General features: G+C 44.9%; 1 protein-coding gene across 4 annotated transcripts in view; it reads left to right on the plus strand.

The window, feature by feature from the left end:
* The window catches only part of ksr2 (kinase suppressor of ras 2), a 63,145-nt gene extending 47,441 nt beyond the window's left edge, over positions 1-15,704 (plus strand). For all 4 annotated transcript variants that reach the window (XM_061768834.1, XM_061768835.1, XM_061768838.1 and 1 more), the window contains 7 exons: positions 2,347-2,395; positions 3,379-3,740; positions 6,276-6,372; positions 6,516-6,649; positions 6,724-6,858; positions 9,519-9,648; positions 11,560-15,704. In XM_061768834.1, coding sequence (XP_061624818.1) covers positions 2,347-2,395; positions 3,379-3,740; positions 6,276-6,372; positions 6,516-6,649; positions 6,724-6,858; positions 9,519-9,648; positions 11,560-11,706 — 1,054 coding nt within the window. In that variant the 3' untranslated portion in view covers positions 11,707-15,704. The remainder of the gene's footprint in view (positions 1-2,346; positions 2,396-3,378; positions 3,741-6,275; positions 6,373-6,515; positions 6,650-6,723; positions 6,859-9,518; positions 9,649-11,559) is intronic.
* Positions 15,705-17,984: the final 2,280 nt, after the last annotated feature.

Raw genomic sequence — 17,984 nt, forward strand, 5'->3', positions numbered from 1 at the left:
TTGGATTTTTGAGATTTAAAAAAAAAAAAAAAAGGGAATTGTTGGACGAATGCCGGATGAGTTTGACGTTTGATGGTTTGAATCGGTTGGAATCGGGAATGTGGAAGGACGAGGTCAAATGTCTCTCAGTTTGGCCGTTTTGCGTGTGAAAATGTGGAATTTGGTGGAAGATAAAACAATCATTTGGCTCTCCAGAATGAGTTGGAGAGTTTGAAGTTCAAATTATTTGATTAATAATTGAATTCCTAGCCAAATATGGAAGATGACCGTTTATTACTTCTTACTCCTGTTGAACATCTACATTTGCACATTTGTGCATTTGTTTTGTTTCTGTTCCCTATCTTGCATTGATTTGAATGTGGACCACTGAAAAGTCGGAATTTGGAGAATGCGGAAAATAGCACATGGAGCTGATTTGGCACGGTTGCACAAATGGAATTTGTTCGTCTCAATTGGATTTTGGTCACGGAAAATGTGAAACGGTGACAAAAGGGGTCAGGATGTCGTGAATGGGTTGAAAAGTTTGATGTTGGAATAGTTTGAATTCGATGAAAAATGGGGAAGTTTTGTTTCGAAGGAGTAAAAAATGTGTCACAGTAATCCTGAAAAAGTGTTTGCTTCTCAGCATTCACACAATAAGCGCTCCATTAGCGCAGTATTTTTTTGTCTTTTTCCGGCTGACAATGTCTGGATTTTGGCCGGGTCGGAGCGGCGAGCGAAGCTCAGTGGAGCAGCGAGCGAGACGAGCACCGCCGGGCTAATGTTAGCGCCGCGCGGGCTTCACGCTACGCCAGCCACGCCAAGCGGATTTCGATCGGGGGAAAACGAGGAGACGAGGAGACGGGATGCCTCTCGACCCAGACGTTGATTAGATTAGCGTCGGCGTCCGTCACGGAGCCAACAGGACGCTGGCCGCCTTCGCTCGGCAGCAACGGCGGCTCGCGATGAATTCGTCAGTAGCCGGTGACGCCACGCTTCATCTTCTGACTTATTTTATTTTGAAAATCTCCTTAGTGACTTTTCGATTTGATGTCAGGCACATGGGAACACGAACGCGCTACTGATTGTCATATCTATGATCGCATCATAAAGGCGCTCCCTCCTCGGCCCCAGAAGTGAAATGGAAGTCGCAGGGGGTGCTCACAAGCCAAAATGGCTGCTTGACACCAGAATGGCAGACTTCTTGTGTGGTTTAGGGGTGCCGCTATGGCTCCTTGAGATAGACAGGTCTAAGAAATTTCACATTGCTAAGTGAAACTGGCTTTGGGGACTAAACTTTCAAGGGATTCCAGGGTGGTGCGCCTGAGCCACTTTTGGGGTCGATCTACTGTATCTTGTCTTTCCAGCCGGCCATCCTCTCACAATCGGCATAGAATGCGCACACGCACGCACGCACGCACGTCAAGTGTTGCTGTGTGGAGAATTGCCAATTGGTTGAATATGGCATCCTTAGCGTGTCCCCTTAATGTCCAAGTGTTGGACCCCGCCCTACAAGCCCAAGCGGGTTCCCCTCATTAGAGCCGCCAGGGAAGCGGCGCCGCAGGAAATCACGCCCTTATCTTCCCAAGATGGCTGACCTGCGCCAGAGATGAATGAAGCGCTGGAGCGTTTTTTATGTAATGGATTATTTTTTTTTTTTCCTTCCCTGCGAGAAGGCCCCAAGCGCGGAAACATTTGCTGTCTGGCGGATGAGCGCAGAGGAGGACGATCTGACGCTTTGCAACCGACCGCATTGCGAGGCTCGTGTCATCACAACAGTGGGACACAAATGGGTCTTCAAACCAAGATGGCAGGCTTCTTGAGACTTGGGTGGGCCTAGCCATGATAGCCTAGCGTCGAGGGTGGAATTTTCCAACTGGAATGGGACTTCCTGTGCATTTTGGAGCATGGCTACTTGAGATTTGATTGCGGGTCAGCTCATTATAGACACACCTACTGAGTTTCATGCTGCAAAGTGAAACTGGCTTTGGGGGCTGACCTTAAAAATAGAATTCTAGAAGGCACTAATGAGCCAAAAGGCCTACTTCAAACCCAAATGGCAGATTTATTTATTTACATTTTTTTTCGGGGGGGGGGGCTTTTTCCGGGTCTAATCATGATAGACAAGTCGAGCAAATTTCATGTTGCCAAGAAGCACTCGGTTTCTGCACTCGGGGAAGGTTTTGAATTGTCATTGTAAAGTTTCTCAAAACAACAGCAGGATGAAGGCAACAAGAGGAATTTGGTGGGGAATTAACGCTGCACATTCTCACTTATGTTAACAACATTTATGGAAGGAAAGCATATGATCCAAAATCCCCCCCCCAAAAAAAGTTGCTTCTTGACGGCTGTTGTTTGTGCTTGCAGCGACGAGGGAAACCCGTTGCTTCAAATCGAAGTGGAGCCGATTTCCGACGTGAGTCGATCATCCTTTTCATGTCTATTTCGATACTCTTGTTTTTGTCTGATGGGTGCAAAAAGTGGGAAACATTTGGGCCCTCAGGTGAGCCGTGCGTCAGAGGCACGAAGTGTCGAGAAAGGAAACACTTGAGAAGAACGACATATTTAGGGGAACGGCCACGGAAATTGCGTCTTGGAATAGATAATTTTCACTCTTGCGGTGCATTCTGTTTCAAATCAAATCGGAATGAATCAGCCGGTGAGTTCCCCTGGGCCCCCTCTGGCTCTTTTCCCTTTTCGTAACTCTCCATTTTTTTCATCCATCAAGGCCTAAACTTCAGTTATATTTCCAACCAAATCAAGAGGAAATGCAAACTGCTCCAAACCGCGTCTGCAGAGTGACTGCGTTCCTTTTGTCCCCTGGTCCTCCAACGAGTGTTCAGAAATGGAAGCAAGTTGGAGGATACAAAAGATAGATATTTCTTTTGGAAGGACCCCCAACAATGGCCGAAATTGCTTCTTCAAACCAAAATGGCTGCCTTCCTGGGTCTTTTTAGGCATGGCTTCTTTGTGGGTCTACTCATGATAGACATGTCTAGCAAATCTGCTAAGCAACACTGTCGTTGGGGGCTGGATTTTGAAATAGAATTTGAGAAGGTGCTACTCAACCACAATATCTACAAACCCAAATAAAATGGCCGCTTAAAACCACAACAGCTGACTTCTTTTGTTTCCGGGCATGGCTTCCGCTCCAAACCAAAATGGCCGCCTTCCACAAAGCTACCTAATTTCATGTTGTTAAGTGAAACAAGTTTAAGGGGCTGAATTTGACACTGGCCAAGCCAATTTGGGCTAAAATGACTGCTCGAAACCAAAATGGAAGACTTCCTGTTTTGGGAGATTTTTGTGGGTTTTGACATGATAGACATGGTTAGACAATTTCACGTTGCTAACTTTTGGTCAAGAACTGACTGACTAGCTGGAGTTGTGACATTTCAGAACGAGGAGGGCCACGACGAGGAGTCCGGCGACGAGTTTGAGGAGATGAACCTTTCGCTGCTGTCTGCCCGCAACTTCCCGCGCAAGGCCAGCCAGACCAGCATTTTCCTGCAGGAGTGGGACATCCCCTTCGAGCAACTGGAGATCGGCGAGATGATCGGCAAGGGTCGCTTCGGCAAAGTTTTCCACGGCCGCTGGCACGGCGAGGTGGCCATCCGCCTCATTGACATCGAACGCGACAACGAGGACCAGCTCAAGGCCTTCAAGCGCGAGGTGATGGCCTACCGCAACACGCGCCACGAGAACGTGGTCCTTTTCATGGGCGCCTGCATGAGTCCGCCGCACCTGGCCATCATCACCAGGTACGGGATCTTCAACGGAGCGCTGTGTGGACACTTTGTGAAAAAGGGTCTGTCTGTTGCCAAAATGTTGGACAAGCTCACCAATAGGATGTTAAGTGGAGGACAACTTCCCTGTGGGAGGTTACCTGTGTAAACAGAAGTGGGTCCATCAAGGGGCTCACTAGGGTGTGCCGGTGGACTGGGACCAATCTCTCTCGGGTCTTCATCAGATGAGAGTTCAGCGCCACCGGCCTATAGTTGTTGAGCTCCTTAGGGTGGGCAGTCTTTGGTACTGGATCCAAGCAGGCTACGCTGAGCCTGAACCTGGGTAGAGTCCCTCAGCTGTGAAAAACATGTGCTGTACAATCGCACACACCTGGTCCACGCAGGATTTGAGGAGCCTGGAGCCAATGCCGTCTGGGCCTGCTGCCTTCCTCCCGTTCATTCTTTTCAGTTGACTGGCAGAGGCCGAGGCAGTGTCACCCCTACAACGAAAAGCCTCTCTGATGACGCACTTACAGGTAGAGAGCTATTTGAAGCTGATATGATTCAGCTCGTGGAAGTTTGTTTCATGTTGCGGTAATGTTTGGTGAACTTCCGGATGCTCTTATTGTGAAGTCAGACCACTGGAAATGGTTGATTAAAATGAGCTAGACTGTGACTTGACAGGAATAACCCCCATTGGAAGTGTGTAACGCATTTGGAACTATAATAGCTGTCCTACAGTTGAGGTTGTCCTCCACGTAAGGTTGTCCTCCAGGCACACAGAGTAGTTGTCCTACAGGTAAGGTAGTTGTCCTATTGGTGACGTCTTGTAGGTGAGGCTGTCCTACAGGTGACGTCCGAAGTTGAGGCTGTCCTATCCCTAGCATTTGCTGAGTAGAATTAGGAAGCGGGTTATTGTTGCCGGCGACAATGCCGCCGTGCGTGAGTGTGAAGCCCGATCCGGGATCCGCATATCTTGCCGCAGCGGGGGCACGCGAGCCTTGGGTCAGGCGGCCCTATCGGTTCTGGGTGGCGTCTTCGCTGCCGTCGATCCCTCTGCTTGTGTTTCTCCTCCAGGTGCGAGACCCCTTTGTGCCACACTGAACGTCAATGAGGCCGGTTTAGTGCTTCTGACTCCAGGTTGTCGCGGTTGATGTTGCACCTTTTTAAGCTGGTCTTTTTATCTCAGCTTCTGTCCTCCAGGTTTTCTATTGGCTGACAGGAGCTGGCCATAGAGCACCTGGCCAGCTTAGTAGTAGACATGCTGGCATCCGGACTGTGCTGCCAACCCAATGTAGTTGCCTCTGTGCTCCCAAGAACGCGCTGGAGGCATCCGGTGTTGAAAGCCTCAAAGCGACGGATGTGACGGCGGTAGGTTGTCCGGGCTTCTGCTCTCTAAGTCCTGTAAGTTGAGGTTGTTCTACGGGTGCGTTGTCCTGAAGTTGGCTAAGATTGACCTTTTGGCGAGGCCGTCCCGCAACGGACCTCCTACCGGCGAGGCTGCCCTTCGGGTTGGCGTCCCACGGTGCGGTTGTCCTGTGGGTGAGGTTGTCTGTCCCGCACATTGAGCTCGTTTACATGCATTCCTCGTATGCGTCTATTGAGTCATGTTCCATACACACGCACGAATGTACGTGCACTCGTTGCATCCACGTGTACGATAGCTGCATCCATACGATATGTGCCAAACAGTTACACAGTTACACAATCCGGCATGTGTTCTATAGAGTTTATGGAGCTTGCAGGCTTTCGCTAACGATTAGTATGCATGAATCGTTGGCTTGAGGTCATTTTTGGTCCTTGGCTCACATGCGTGGCACAGCCGGGGTCGGAGGAGGTCTTCAGGTGCGCACCAGGGGGTGGCGCTAGACCTTTCTATTAATACGCCGTGACGACATCGCACCCCAAGGAGCGAGAGAACTCGTCCGCAAACCTTTTGGGTTTTCACATCAAGCGTACGTCGCTGGGAGGCCAAACGCAGACGTAGCGAAGTTCCGTCATGTTCCGCGAGGACGCCAGAATGTCGTCGAGGCTCCTCTCATTTAGGCTTTCTCCTCTGCAATTTGCTGCATTCCTGCAGGCCCCAGGAGTCGCAACTGAAGCGGGCAAAAAAGCTTTGAAATCATCTACCTGCAACGATGTGCAAAAGGACTTGAAACGGACCCGATTTAGAACTCTCGGGGAACGCAAGACAGACAAATAAATGGAATTGGATCTTGTGATGACACACATAATCCCACTTTTGTTTTTTTGGGAGTGTGTGCGTGAGATCGTATTTGTGTTTGGCGGAAGCGCTTTGATTTTGTGATGCCGTCTCGGAAAAGAGCTTTGAAATGGCAATGAGGTTTTTTGGGGGTTTTTACCGGGTTCGATAAAGGATTTTGATTCCCTCACGCTCGTTTCCTCCTCTCGCATTTGTTTTGGCTCACATTTGTTTCTTTTCATCCTTGCGCATTAGTTCTCCTCTCTCACCTTTCGTTTCCTCCTATCACATTTGTTTTCTCCTCGAGCCTCCTTTTTTCCCTCTCCCCTTTATTTTCTCCTCTCACCTGTGTTTTCTCCTCATCGCAGCCTGTGCAAAGGCCGAACGCTTTATTCGGTGGTGCGCGACGTCAAGGTCGTCCTGGACGTCAACAAGACGCGGCAAATCGCACAAGAGATGGTCAAGGTAACGCAGCGCAACAACGCATACGGTACACCCTGTATAGTCCGAGAAGGTATCCCGCAATTTGTCGCGGGGATGGATTTAAGTGAAATAAAGATTGGGACAGTTTCAAGCCGTGACCTCAAGGCCACGGTGCGTGTGCGCAGGGGATGGGCTACCTCCACGCTAAAGGCATCCTCCACAAGGACATGAAGTCCAAGAACGTCTTCTACGACAACGGCAAAGTCGTCATCACCGATTTCGGACTCTTCACCATCTCGGGGGTCCTGCAAGCCGGCAGGTGATTCGCTCGTCAACGATTCCGGGGTCAACTAGAAAAATGACTTTTTTTGTGTTTGTTTTTTTGTTTTGGAGCCGGAGAGAAGACAAGCTGAGGATCCCGAGCGGCTGGTTGTGTCACCTGGCTCCAGAAATCATCCGGCAGCTCTCTCCGGACACCGAAGAGGACAAGCTGCCTTTCTCCAAGCAGTCCGACGTCTTCGCCTTCGGGTGGGCCGCTTCGCCGAACCCGTCCAGCGGGGCAAAATCGAGCACTTAGTTTTCCAAGAAGAAAAAAAGCGATATTTATTTATGACAAAACACAAATATGAACAAATAACAAATATAAATACGTATTAAATAAATCAAAATGACTTTATTCCTCATAGTGATGTAACCCTTTATAAAATTATAAAACTTCTTTCTTGGAAAATTGGGACTTTTTCTCCAAAAATACAAAAAATAATTTTCATTCACATCAAAATAAGACTTTTTGTCTTCTAAAGAAATGGGACTTTCTTTTTGTTCCAGGAACATAGCAATAACGTTTTTAACATTTTTTTTTTGTCCTTGGAAAATGTGACACTTTCTTTCTCAGAAGAATATGACTTATTTTCTGTAAAAAAAAAAAAAAAAAAAAAAAAAAATAATTCAAAACATTTTCTTGTAAAAATAATTTTCTTACTCATAAAAAAGATTATTATTAAGATGATTCTTCTCTTTAAAAATGTGATTTTTTTTCTTGTGAAGCTAGAACCTTTTTGTAGAAGACAAATAATAATATAGTAATTGTCGCCTCTGAAAATGTGACCTGATTGTAATCAGAATTTTTTTTGTCTTTCAAAATTAATTTTCTTCCTCATAAAAAGATTTGTCTCTTTTTTCTCTTTTTTGCTGTCAAAATATGACTTTTTAAAATCAGAAAAGAAAACTTTTTTTTGTCTGGTAAAAATGTGACCTGTTTCTCAAACAAATATTATTTCTCTGAAATAATAGGACATTTTTTTTCGTGTTTACTCATTCTCTTAAAGAATATGACTTTTTTCTTGTTGAAAATATGTCTTTAAGAAATCTCAAAAATATGACTTTTGGCAAAAAAGTGAATTTTTTTTCCTCATCAAAAACAGAAAAATGTTACTTTTTTAAAATATGACTTTCTAAAATAATAGTTTTTTTCTTTCTCTGAAAAATAACTTTATGTAAAAAAAACAAATTCCTCAAAATTAAACATTTTCATAGTTTATTGATTTGTATTTTTGGGAAAGAGAGCTAGTTGAACTTTGTTCCAAAAAGGATGTAAAATGAGATTGTGACGGAGGCATTAATGCGAGTGTCCAGTACGTGGCGGGAAAACCCCACAAAATTAAAAAGGTTTTTTTTTTCTTCTTCATTGTCTGGATGTTAGCGCTTAGCCTGCTAGCAGTGTGGCAAAAATATCCACAAATAATGCGAAGGTAAAATCGGGAAAAATGCTTTTCGCCACCAAGCGCATTTACGCCGAGAACGAGTTCTTGCTTTTGTCATCCAACAGAACAGCACAAAAGAAAAGGAAAAAGGTGGGAAAATGCCGGGTTTTACAGGCAGTGTAAGAAGTTCTGTTCCAGCTCTGACACTTCTTCCGATACTGGCAAATTGCCCGAGGACTTCATGCCCCCCGTTCCCTGTCGGTGCCATTTATGCAGTGCAGCGGTGCGTACCAACAAAAGGCGGCTAATCACTGCATTTTGCAGGCAGTGTCGAAGGAGCTTTACACACAGATGGTGTCCCGCCCTTTTTACGGCCTCCTTAATACCACTGAAGATGACGTCGTCTCCTCATTCCCAGTCGGTGTACTATTCAGCCGCAAAATGTCGGAACATTTAAAAAAGGAGCTTTTAAAAGGAGATGTTTACGGCTCTGATGCTACCCGCAAAGGCGGAAAATTGCCGGTTTGACTTCATGCCCCCAAAAATGCAGAAAAACAAAAAATGTCGGCTTTTGCATGCAGTATTCTTCCGTGGTTACGGCGCTGATAGTACCCTAGACGGCGGAAAACCTCCGGAACAAAATATTTGGACTTGAAGTTGACTTTTTTTTTTTAATGTGGAATAAGCATATACAACAAGTCCCTCCGCCGCTGGTGCGTTTCTCCGCTGCTAATGAAAGTCACGCTTGAGCGGCATAAAAATAGTCGAGAAGCGTGATCGCTCATGAATATGCAAAAGCGCTGTGGGTGGAGGTCACCTCCAGGTGGCACACCAGATGGACCTTCCTCATCCGGCGCCCGTGTCGCCTTTTTGTCCTGCCCAAATCTTCCGGATTCCGTGAAGCCCCGTTCTGCGCTTCTTTGAAACTGATTCTGACTAAAAAAAACCCTTCAAGCACTAATCCTGACTTTCAAACCCCAGCCCGTGTTTGAAACCTTAACCTTGTTTTGAAGCCGTACTTTGAAACCCATGGCTTGAAACGCTCCTTCGAAACCCTCATCTTGATTTCAACCTGTGATTTTAAAACCTAACCCATGTTTGAAACCCTAACCCCGACACGAGGCCCTACTTTAAAGCTAACGATGACTTGAAATCCTACTTCGAAACCCTAACCCTGTCTCGCAACCCAACTATGTCAAAACCCTCCTTTTAAATCCTAACCCGTGTTTGAAACCCAAAAGCTGACTCGAAACTTGAACATGTTTGAAACCCATCGAAGGCCTAATTCAAAAGCCTTAACCCCCTAACTCTAACTTGAAACCCTACCCCTTTTCTAGGCCGCATTCGAACAGAAGGATTGTGCCCGTGTGTTCCACTTCCCGCAGAATCCGGCGTCGCTGTTGCGCGTGCCGCGGTGTGACCCCCGCTGACTCGTTCTCCCTCTCTCCCTTTGTCCCGTCCGTCTCGTCTGTGTGTGTGCCGCAGCACCATCTGGTTCGAGCTGCACGCCCGCGAGTGGCCTTACAAGAGTCAGCCGGCCGAGGTCATCGTGTGGCAGGTCGGCAGCGGCGTCAAGCCCAGCCTGGCGCACGCCGGCATGGGCAAGGAGATCCTGGTGAGGCCCGCTACGCCGCACACGCGCTACCGAGTCGCCGCCGAGTCACTGGTATGGTATCGTAGCGGTCTTCTGGCCGGACTCCCCCAAAAAGAGCGTGAGGCGGCCGCCGCTAGGAATTGATTTGTCGCTTTGTTTTCAATGTTTCAAAACAGTTTTTTGTTCTCTGTTTCGAAACGCTTTGAGTCACGGAAAGCACGCTTGAGTCACCTCGCGTGCGAAAACAAATGAACGAGTCGCGATCCAGTTGCGACTGAATCGCTTTTGAGTCGCGACCGAATCGGTGACGGGTCACGACCGAGCCACCGTTGAGTCGCTTCTGACTCCTTAGCCAATCACGCTACTGAGGACCTACCCGGCCGCTGCTTGAAACCCTAACCCGTATTTAAGAACCTAACCCTGCCTTGTAATTTAAAACCCTCATCTGTGTTTGAAACGGCAACCCTAGCTCAAGTTTAAAACCCTACTTTGAAACCACAACTGAAACAGTAACTCGGGTTTGAAAGACGAATTTGAAACCCTAACCTTTAGTATCAAACCCTACTTTAAGAAGTTAATTCTCCCTTTAAACCTGAATTTGGAACCCTGACGTGTGTTTGAAACCCTACTTTGAGACTGTAAACAGGTTTGAAACCCTAGCCTGAAAACTCTAACCCGTGTTTGAAACCCTAATATGAGACCCTAACTCAATCTTAAAAGACTCATTTGAAACCCTAAGCCCTTTTTTAAAACCCTACTTTAAGACCTTAGCTCTCGCTCTAAACTTTAATTTGGAACCTTGACCTGTGCGTGAAACTTGACTTTGAGACCCTAACCCTGGCTTCAAACCCATTTTGGAAAGTCAAATTCATGTTTGAAACCCTACCCCCTGGCTTAAAATGGTGAGCTCCAAACCCAACCTTCAACCCTAATTTCAAACCCTAACCCTTGTTTCAAACATTACTTGGAGACCTCAACTCTCTCCTGAAACCTTCATTTGAAACCCTAACCCTGGTTGGGTTAAAACCCTTTTTTGAAAGGCTAGGCCCTGGCTTAAAACCCTAATATGAGACCCTAACCCAATCTAAAAACCCTCGAAGCTGTAACCCTGGCTTGAAATCCTCCTTTGCGACCGTAACCCTAACTTGAAGCTGGAATTTAAAACCCTAGAATCATAACTATTGTTTGAAACCCTACTTCGAGACCCTGACCGTGCCTTTAACCCCTAATTTGAAACCCTAACCTTGAATTGAAACCCTGGCTTGAATATGAAGCCCTTCAAATCCTCATTCTTATTTGAAAGTCTAACTGATTGAACACGATAACTCGAAACGCTACTTTGAGACCTTAGTTCTCACTGGAAACCTTCAACCCTTATTCGAGACTGTCCAATCCAATGTCAAGACCCGCATTTGGAACCCTAACCCTGGTTTGAAACCCTACTTTGAGACCTTCATTTTGAAAACGTAGCTGTTTGAAACCCGACGAACCCAATCTTAAAAGTCTGCTTTGAAGCCCTGAGCTGTATTTCAAACCGTACCCCTTGTTTCGGCAGCAAACTTTCAGTCTCACATAAACGAGTCCGATCGATGTTTCCGTGAAGCGCGAAGTCATTTGCGCCGGCGTCGATATTCCGTTTTGGCTCCATTAAGTTCTCGTTTCCAAATGGAACCGCCCCCCGTGACTTTTTCATCGGCGACAATAACGCACACCTTGCGGTCAATATGGAATTTTCCCGGAGACCGAAAGTCAACGTGACCGACGACTCCTGAAAGATGAACCGCGTTGTGATTTCCAAAACAAAACAGCTCAATGAATCGCAATCGTTAATTCACCTGTGCTGTACAGCAGTCTTAGCTGCTTGCTCGAAGCCCTCGTTTCCAAAGTTTCCAGTTGGTCATTTGTTTTTGGTTTTTGTTCTCGTGGCCGCAGGACATTTTGCTGCTGTGCTGGGCCTTCCAGCAGGACGAGCGTCCCAGCTTCTCCAAGCTGGTGGACCTGCTGGAAAAATTACCCAAGCGCAACCGCCGCCTTTCCCACCCGGGACACTTCTGGAAGTCGGCCGAGTACGTCAAATGAATCCAGCGCCGAAAAAGACCAGTTTGTACAAAACAAGCCCGCGTGTCCTTTACCGATCATCTTTGAGGGAAAGAACGAATGTAACTGTTGTACAGTTGAGTGTGTGGCCAACATCCACTTTTGGAATTTTTGGGGACTTTTTGCGTGTCCGCACTCGATCGCTGAAAAAAAAGCTTTAACGGCCGCTTTATTTCTTTCTCGTCATTTTTGGGTCATCGGCGCCGTACCGCATGAATGTCAAACACCTTTTCCCACTGGCGCGACACTTGAAATGTAACGCCGCGCAACTAATGCACGGAAATGATTTGTTTTTCGCCAGAAACTGTAGGGCGGGACGTCCACATGTAAACTTTGAAGTATTGCGGCCACGCCGGAAAGAAAGAAATCGTCATGCGACAAGAATAAAGTCGTATTCGTAGGAGAGAAGGGTACGCCAATGGGCTATACTTTTCGTGGGGGGAATACATGTTGAGAAAAAAGCTGTAATATTTCCAAAAAAGTTGTCATTTTTTTACAGTTACATTTTTTTGTCCATCTCGAAAAAAAATCTGATTTTTTTGGTTTTTAAAGAAAATCTTGCAAGAATAAGATGTTTTTTTTTTTTATTTTATTTTTTTTTTTATGAAAACTACAACATTTTCTCTCAAGATTACAACTTCTTTTTCCCCCACCCCCCCAAAAAAAAAACTTGATTCTTGTAGTACGGTTTATCGTTGGAGTCCGCCAAGGCTGCCCTTTGTCATCGATTCTGTTCGTAACTTTTATGGCCAGAATTTCAAGGCGCAGCCGAGGCGTAGAGGGGGTCCGGTTTGGCGGCCTCGGTGTTGCATCTCTGCTTTTTGCAGATGATGCGGTTCTGTTGGCTTCATCGGGCCGTGATCTCCGACTCTCACCGGAGCGCTTCGCAGCCGAGCGTGAATCGGCACCTCCAAATCCGAGACCGTGGTCCTCGGTCGGAAAAGGGCGGCGTGCCCTCTCCGGGTCGGGGATGAGATCCCGCCCCGAGTGGAGGAGTTCAAGTGTCTCGGGGTCTTGTTCACGAGTGAGGGAAGAACGGAACGGGAGATGGACACGCGGATCGGTGCGGCGTCCGCAGTGATGCGGACTTTGTATCGGTCCGTTGTGGTAAAGAGGGAGCTAAGCCGAAAGGCGAAGCTCTCGATTTACCGGTCGATCTTCGTTCCTACCCTCACCTATGGTCACGAGCTGCGGGTCGTGACCCAAAGAACGAGATCCCGGATACGAGCGGCCGAAATGAGTTTCCTCCGCAGGGTGTCCGGGCTCTCCCTTAGAGAACGGGCGAGAAGCTCGGTCGTCCGGGAGGATCTCGGAGTAGAGCCGCTGCTCCTCCGCATCGAGAGGAGCCAGGTGAGGTGGCCGGGGCATCCGATTCGGACGCCTCCCGGACGCCTCCCCGGTGAGGTGTTGCGGGCATGTCCCGCCGGGAGGAGACCCCGGGGATGACCCGACTGGCCCGGGAACCCCTCGGGATCCCCACGGAAGAGCTGGATGAAGTGGCTGGGGAGAGGGAAGTCTGGGCGTCCCTGCAAAAGCTACTGCCCCCGCGACCCGACCTCGGATAAGCGGTAGAAAATGGATGGATGGATGGATGGTTTATGGTTTTGTTTTTTTCTTTGAAGTATCGATGCAAAAACGGAGCACGGACTTTTAGGCCACGAGACGTCTCGGACGTAAAAGAAGATTCCAGACCAAATTCATATTCGGATTGATTTGAGTGACAGCAGTGTTGTAGTCCAAATGTGTTTTTTCATATTTAACTTTGATCTGATATTATGAGTCTTGTCACTGATGGTGTAGTGGTGGACTCGCCTGACTTTGGTGCGGGCAGCGTGGGTTCAGTTCCCGCTCAGTGACGGTGCGAATGTGAGTACGAATGGTTGTCCCTGTCTATATGTGCCCCGCGACTGACTGGCGACCAGTTCAGGGTGTAGTCCGCCTTTCGCCCGAAGTCCGCTGGGATAGGCTCCGGAGCCTTGCGACCCTAACCAGGATAAGCGCTGTTGAAAATGGATGGAAAAAAATGGATTATGAGTCTTTATCAAAAATAAGAATTCCTAAAATTCCAAATATTTTTTGTCACAAAAGTTACACACTTAACTCCAAAAATTGACTTTTTACTTTAAGAAATATGCTTCTTTGATGATTTTTTTTCCTCTCAAGATAATTATGTGCTTTCTCAAAAATGCCCTTTTCCCCTCCCCAAAAATATGATTCTTTTCAAAAACAAACAAGAATGACTTTTTATTTTAATACAAAAATAATTCTCTCACAATAGTTGTGCATTTTTCTCAAAAATGCCTTTCCCCCCCCCCCCCAAAAAAACTATGATTCTTATCAAGAACCACTTGATATTATTTTCCCCCCAAATTTAGCTTTTTGTTGTTTAAAAAAGGAATGACCTTTTCTCTTATGAGACTTATTTTTTTTCTTGGAAACATTCAACTTGTTCTGACACAAATCATTTTTTGGGGCGGGGGACATGACAACATGCTTTCCCCCTAAACGCAACACCACTTATCATAATTGTCTGCTGACTATCAGGTTTATGAAAATAATGATTTCTTTTTTTTTTTTCATGGTTGTTTTGCCCATTTTAGCTTCACGGGGGAAAAAGTCAATATGCCAATGAAAAAAAAAAAAAAAAAAAAAAGTTTTCTGTTATCCAACATTATTTTCTGCTTCCCCTTTGAAAAAAAACATTTAAAAAAAAAAAATATATATATATAGATACACACACACACAGCTGTGGGAAAATTGGAGAAAATAAATGCTCTAACTGACACCATTTGAAGTTGGAATTTATGTTGTCAGTCGTTTAAGGAATGAAACAAAATAGTTCATTTTACTCAAATATAGAGTGGACTATTGCATATTCGTTGTCGATATTCATAAATTCACCTATTGGCAGATTTTTTTGGGTGGTACCGAACCCCCCTTATTTGTATTATTTTCCTTGTTTTTAAATGGCACTTATAAGGGAGTGTACATTCTCCATGGATTTTTTTTTGGGGGGGGGGTTACCTATTCCCGTAATTTACAGAAATCCTCGTCTTTTTTTGTGTTTTTTTGTCTGCAATAATAAGGAAACATCAATTATTTGCAGTTCTTTTTTTTATTGACACTATCACCCCTCCCTATTTCCGTTTTATTCCATCTTACTGGGATTTATGAGTGATTTACGTGTTTTCACTATTGAAGTGGGGGCTCGGTCCCGATCCCCTGCGAATCTCGAGGACCCACGTTGGCCAAACTGATTGTTTTGCACGGATCTCTTCATTTTTTCCAGAGCTTTATATACCTGTATATCATTTGTACTGTTTACACCTTTCAAGTGCATGACATGGACACAAAAAAATCCACTATATTTGTGTGTGTGTGTGTGTGTGTGTGTGTATATATATAAAATGGAGTGAAGTTGTCCGAGCTTGATGGCGCCGCCACCTTTTGATGTTTGGCTTTTTTTTTGCAGGCGGCAGCGTCGGCCGATCGTCGCAGTTGTTTGTAATTATCGATCTTGTGAATAAGGAAGAGTAAAAAAATCAAAAGGAGCGCGTGGCCAACCAGCAGTCAAAGATCTAACATTAGTGCCAAGTGTACAGGACAGATTGTAAACTGCATTCGCCGTACGATTATGAATATAATGATTATCATTATTGTGGTTCTTTGTTTTTTTTTCGACTTTCCTTTTGAATGTAGAAAAAGGTATTGTTGTTGTCTTTGAATTTCTTTTGTCCGTTTTCTTTCCCTGATGTTTTTTGTGTTGTAGCCAATAGCTTGTAGACTCGTGTATGCCCTATCGAGAATACGGCGCCGTATACACTTTAAGAATTGAGAATGTGAAGGACTTCTTCTTCTTCTTCTTCCTCTTCTTTTTTCTTCCTTCTTTCCTTCTTCTTTTCTTCCCCTCAACCCACGACTGATTTGCACTCATCCTTTGTCAACGTTTGTGGATGACAATAAAAAGCTCTTCTTCTCTCCTTTTGTTGTCCTTTTTCTCGACTCCCCCCTTTTTTGAATGCCATCTTTTCATTCATTCGGTTCTTGTCACATCAGCTAAAGAGCAGTCTGATTCTTCTACTGGCAAATGAATAAAGTGGAACATTGAACATTTTTTCAAAGTTAGTCGATTGCAAATTTCTCTGAGAGCCAAACAACACTAAACAAACGTCTTCAAAATAATACAAATCATTAGCCTAATAGCATTAGAGGTGCAACAATTAATCTACGACTAATCCATTCTCAAAGTAATTGAGAGAGTTTGATCATTAATTGCTTCGAAAATTGTCCAATTCCTCCGATTTTAGCCTCTCAGCGGTAAATGTTCTCTGGTTTCTGTAGTCCTCCATGAAAGAATACTGATTATTACTGTTTGTGAACAGTAATCGTACATTCCATCCGATTATTCAGTTCGTCAATGGAATAATCAATTCTAAAAAAATATTCCATAGTGACAGCCCTAAATACCATCATTGCCTGAATCATTTTTGAACGTTTTTGGAAAACAACAAAAAACAAGAAGAGTCCAGTTGGCTCGATTCAACCTTTGCCAATTACCGAGACCTGGATGACTACGAATCTGCACTGATAAAAGGAAAAAACAACAAATCTTTGGCAAGCACATCGGTTATTTGTTTTATTTATTTATTTATTTTTTTGTGGCAGTGAGTTAGTGAGTTTTCCTAATCTTGGAAATCTTTTGATTGAATTTTTTTTGTTCTCAAAAGGATATGGTTAGTCTAGAAAAAAAAATCATAAAAAACAACAAACATAATGAAATTAATACAAAATTAATTAACTATAAATAATAAATCAATCTTTTCTTTCATGAGGTTATGACATTTTTTCCCGGAAAAAAATTATTGAATCTATTTTCAACTCGAGCGAGGGACTTTTTTCTTGATTCCTTTTTTTTTTTTTTTTCTTGGAAATGACTTTCTTGAATTAACATTTTGTTATCGTGATAGGAGCATATATGCGATATTGAAACACCATACAATGAAAGATTTCATTTGATAGTTTTAGCCCTCCCACACTTTTTGAACACATTTTTAAATCCTTAGAATTGAAAATTGTATATTTAAACACTAAAATGTTCAACTAAACCATATCCAATGTCAGCCAGCTCAATGTTAGCATTTAAGGGGAAAGACCATATATTGGAGAACAGAAATGAGCATAGATGCTGCAGTACATTGAAACCGTCAAACAACTGCTCGTTTTACATACAACGAGGAGCAGCACATACAATAAAAGCATCAAACAATTCTCGCAGGCATATTTTCCTCCTTTCATCTTCCTCCTCTTCCTCTTTTTCCCCTCCTCGTCCTCCCAAGTCCGGCCTCGGGCCAGCGAGTTATTAAAAAAAAACAAAAAAAAAACATCACAATCTCCAGAAGAGCAGCTCCATAAAAAGCATCAGAGCGTAAATGTTTGGGTGCGCCGCATGCTGTGATAAAAATGCTGAGAAGTTTGGCCAGAAAATGTGATTTATCTGCTATAACTCCCATACATGCTAAAACTCTCATATCAAAGCGAAATAAATGGAGACTGTGACTCTCTAATGTCCATTTGTGACTCGCTCACATCTACTGTGACTTGTTATTGCCCAGTGTGACTTGCTTGTGACTCACGACCATTCGCTGTGCTTTATTTTTGACTCGCTAACGTCCCCTCTGACTCAATGATGTCCACTCTGACTTGCTTGTGACTCGCTATTGTTCACTGTGACTTATTTGTGGCTCGCTAACATTCACCGTGATTTGCTAACATACACTGTGACTGGTTATCATCGACTATGACTCGTTTGTGACTCGCAATTATCCCCTGTGATTCGCCTATGAGCACTGTGACCGATCGTCTACTGTGCCCGATTTGTCACTCCCCAACACCCACTATGATTCGCTAACGTCCACTGTGACTTATCTTCCCCTGTGACTCGTTTGTGACTCAATAGGGTCCAGTGTGATTTTGCTACCTCCTACTGTGACTTGTCGTCATCTCCAGTGACCTGTGACTTGTTATTGCCCAGTGTGACTTGCTTGTGACTCACTACTATTCACTGTGCCTTATTTGTGACTCGCTAACATCGCCTCTGACTCAATAAAGTCCACTCTGACTTGCTTGTGACTCACTATTGTCCACTCTGACTTGCTATCATCCACCGTGACTCGTTTGTGACTCACAATCATCTGCTGTAATTCACTTACATTCACTGTAACGTTGTTGTTGTTCACTGTGACTTCGACTGTGCCTCATTT

This window comes from Phyllopteryx taeniolatus, chromosome 3 (genome assembly GCF_024500385.1).
Source record: "Phyllopteryx taeniolatus isolate TA_2022b chromosome 3, UOR_Ptae_1.2, whole genome shotgun sequence".
NCBI classification, from domain to species: domain Eukaryota; kingdom Metazoa; phylum Chordata; class Actinopteri; order Syngnathiformes; family Syngnathidae; genus Phyllopteryx; species Phyllopteryx taeniolatus.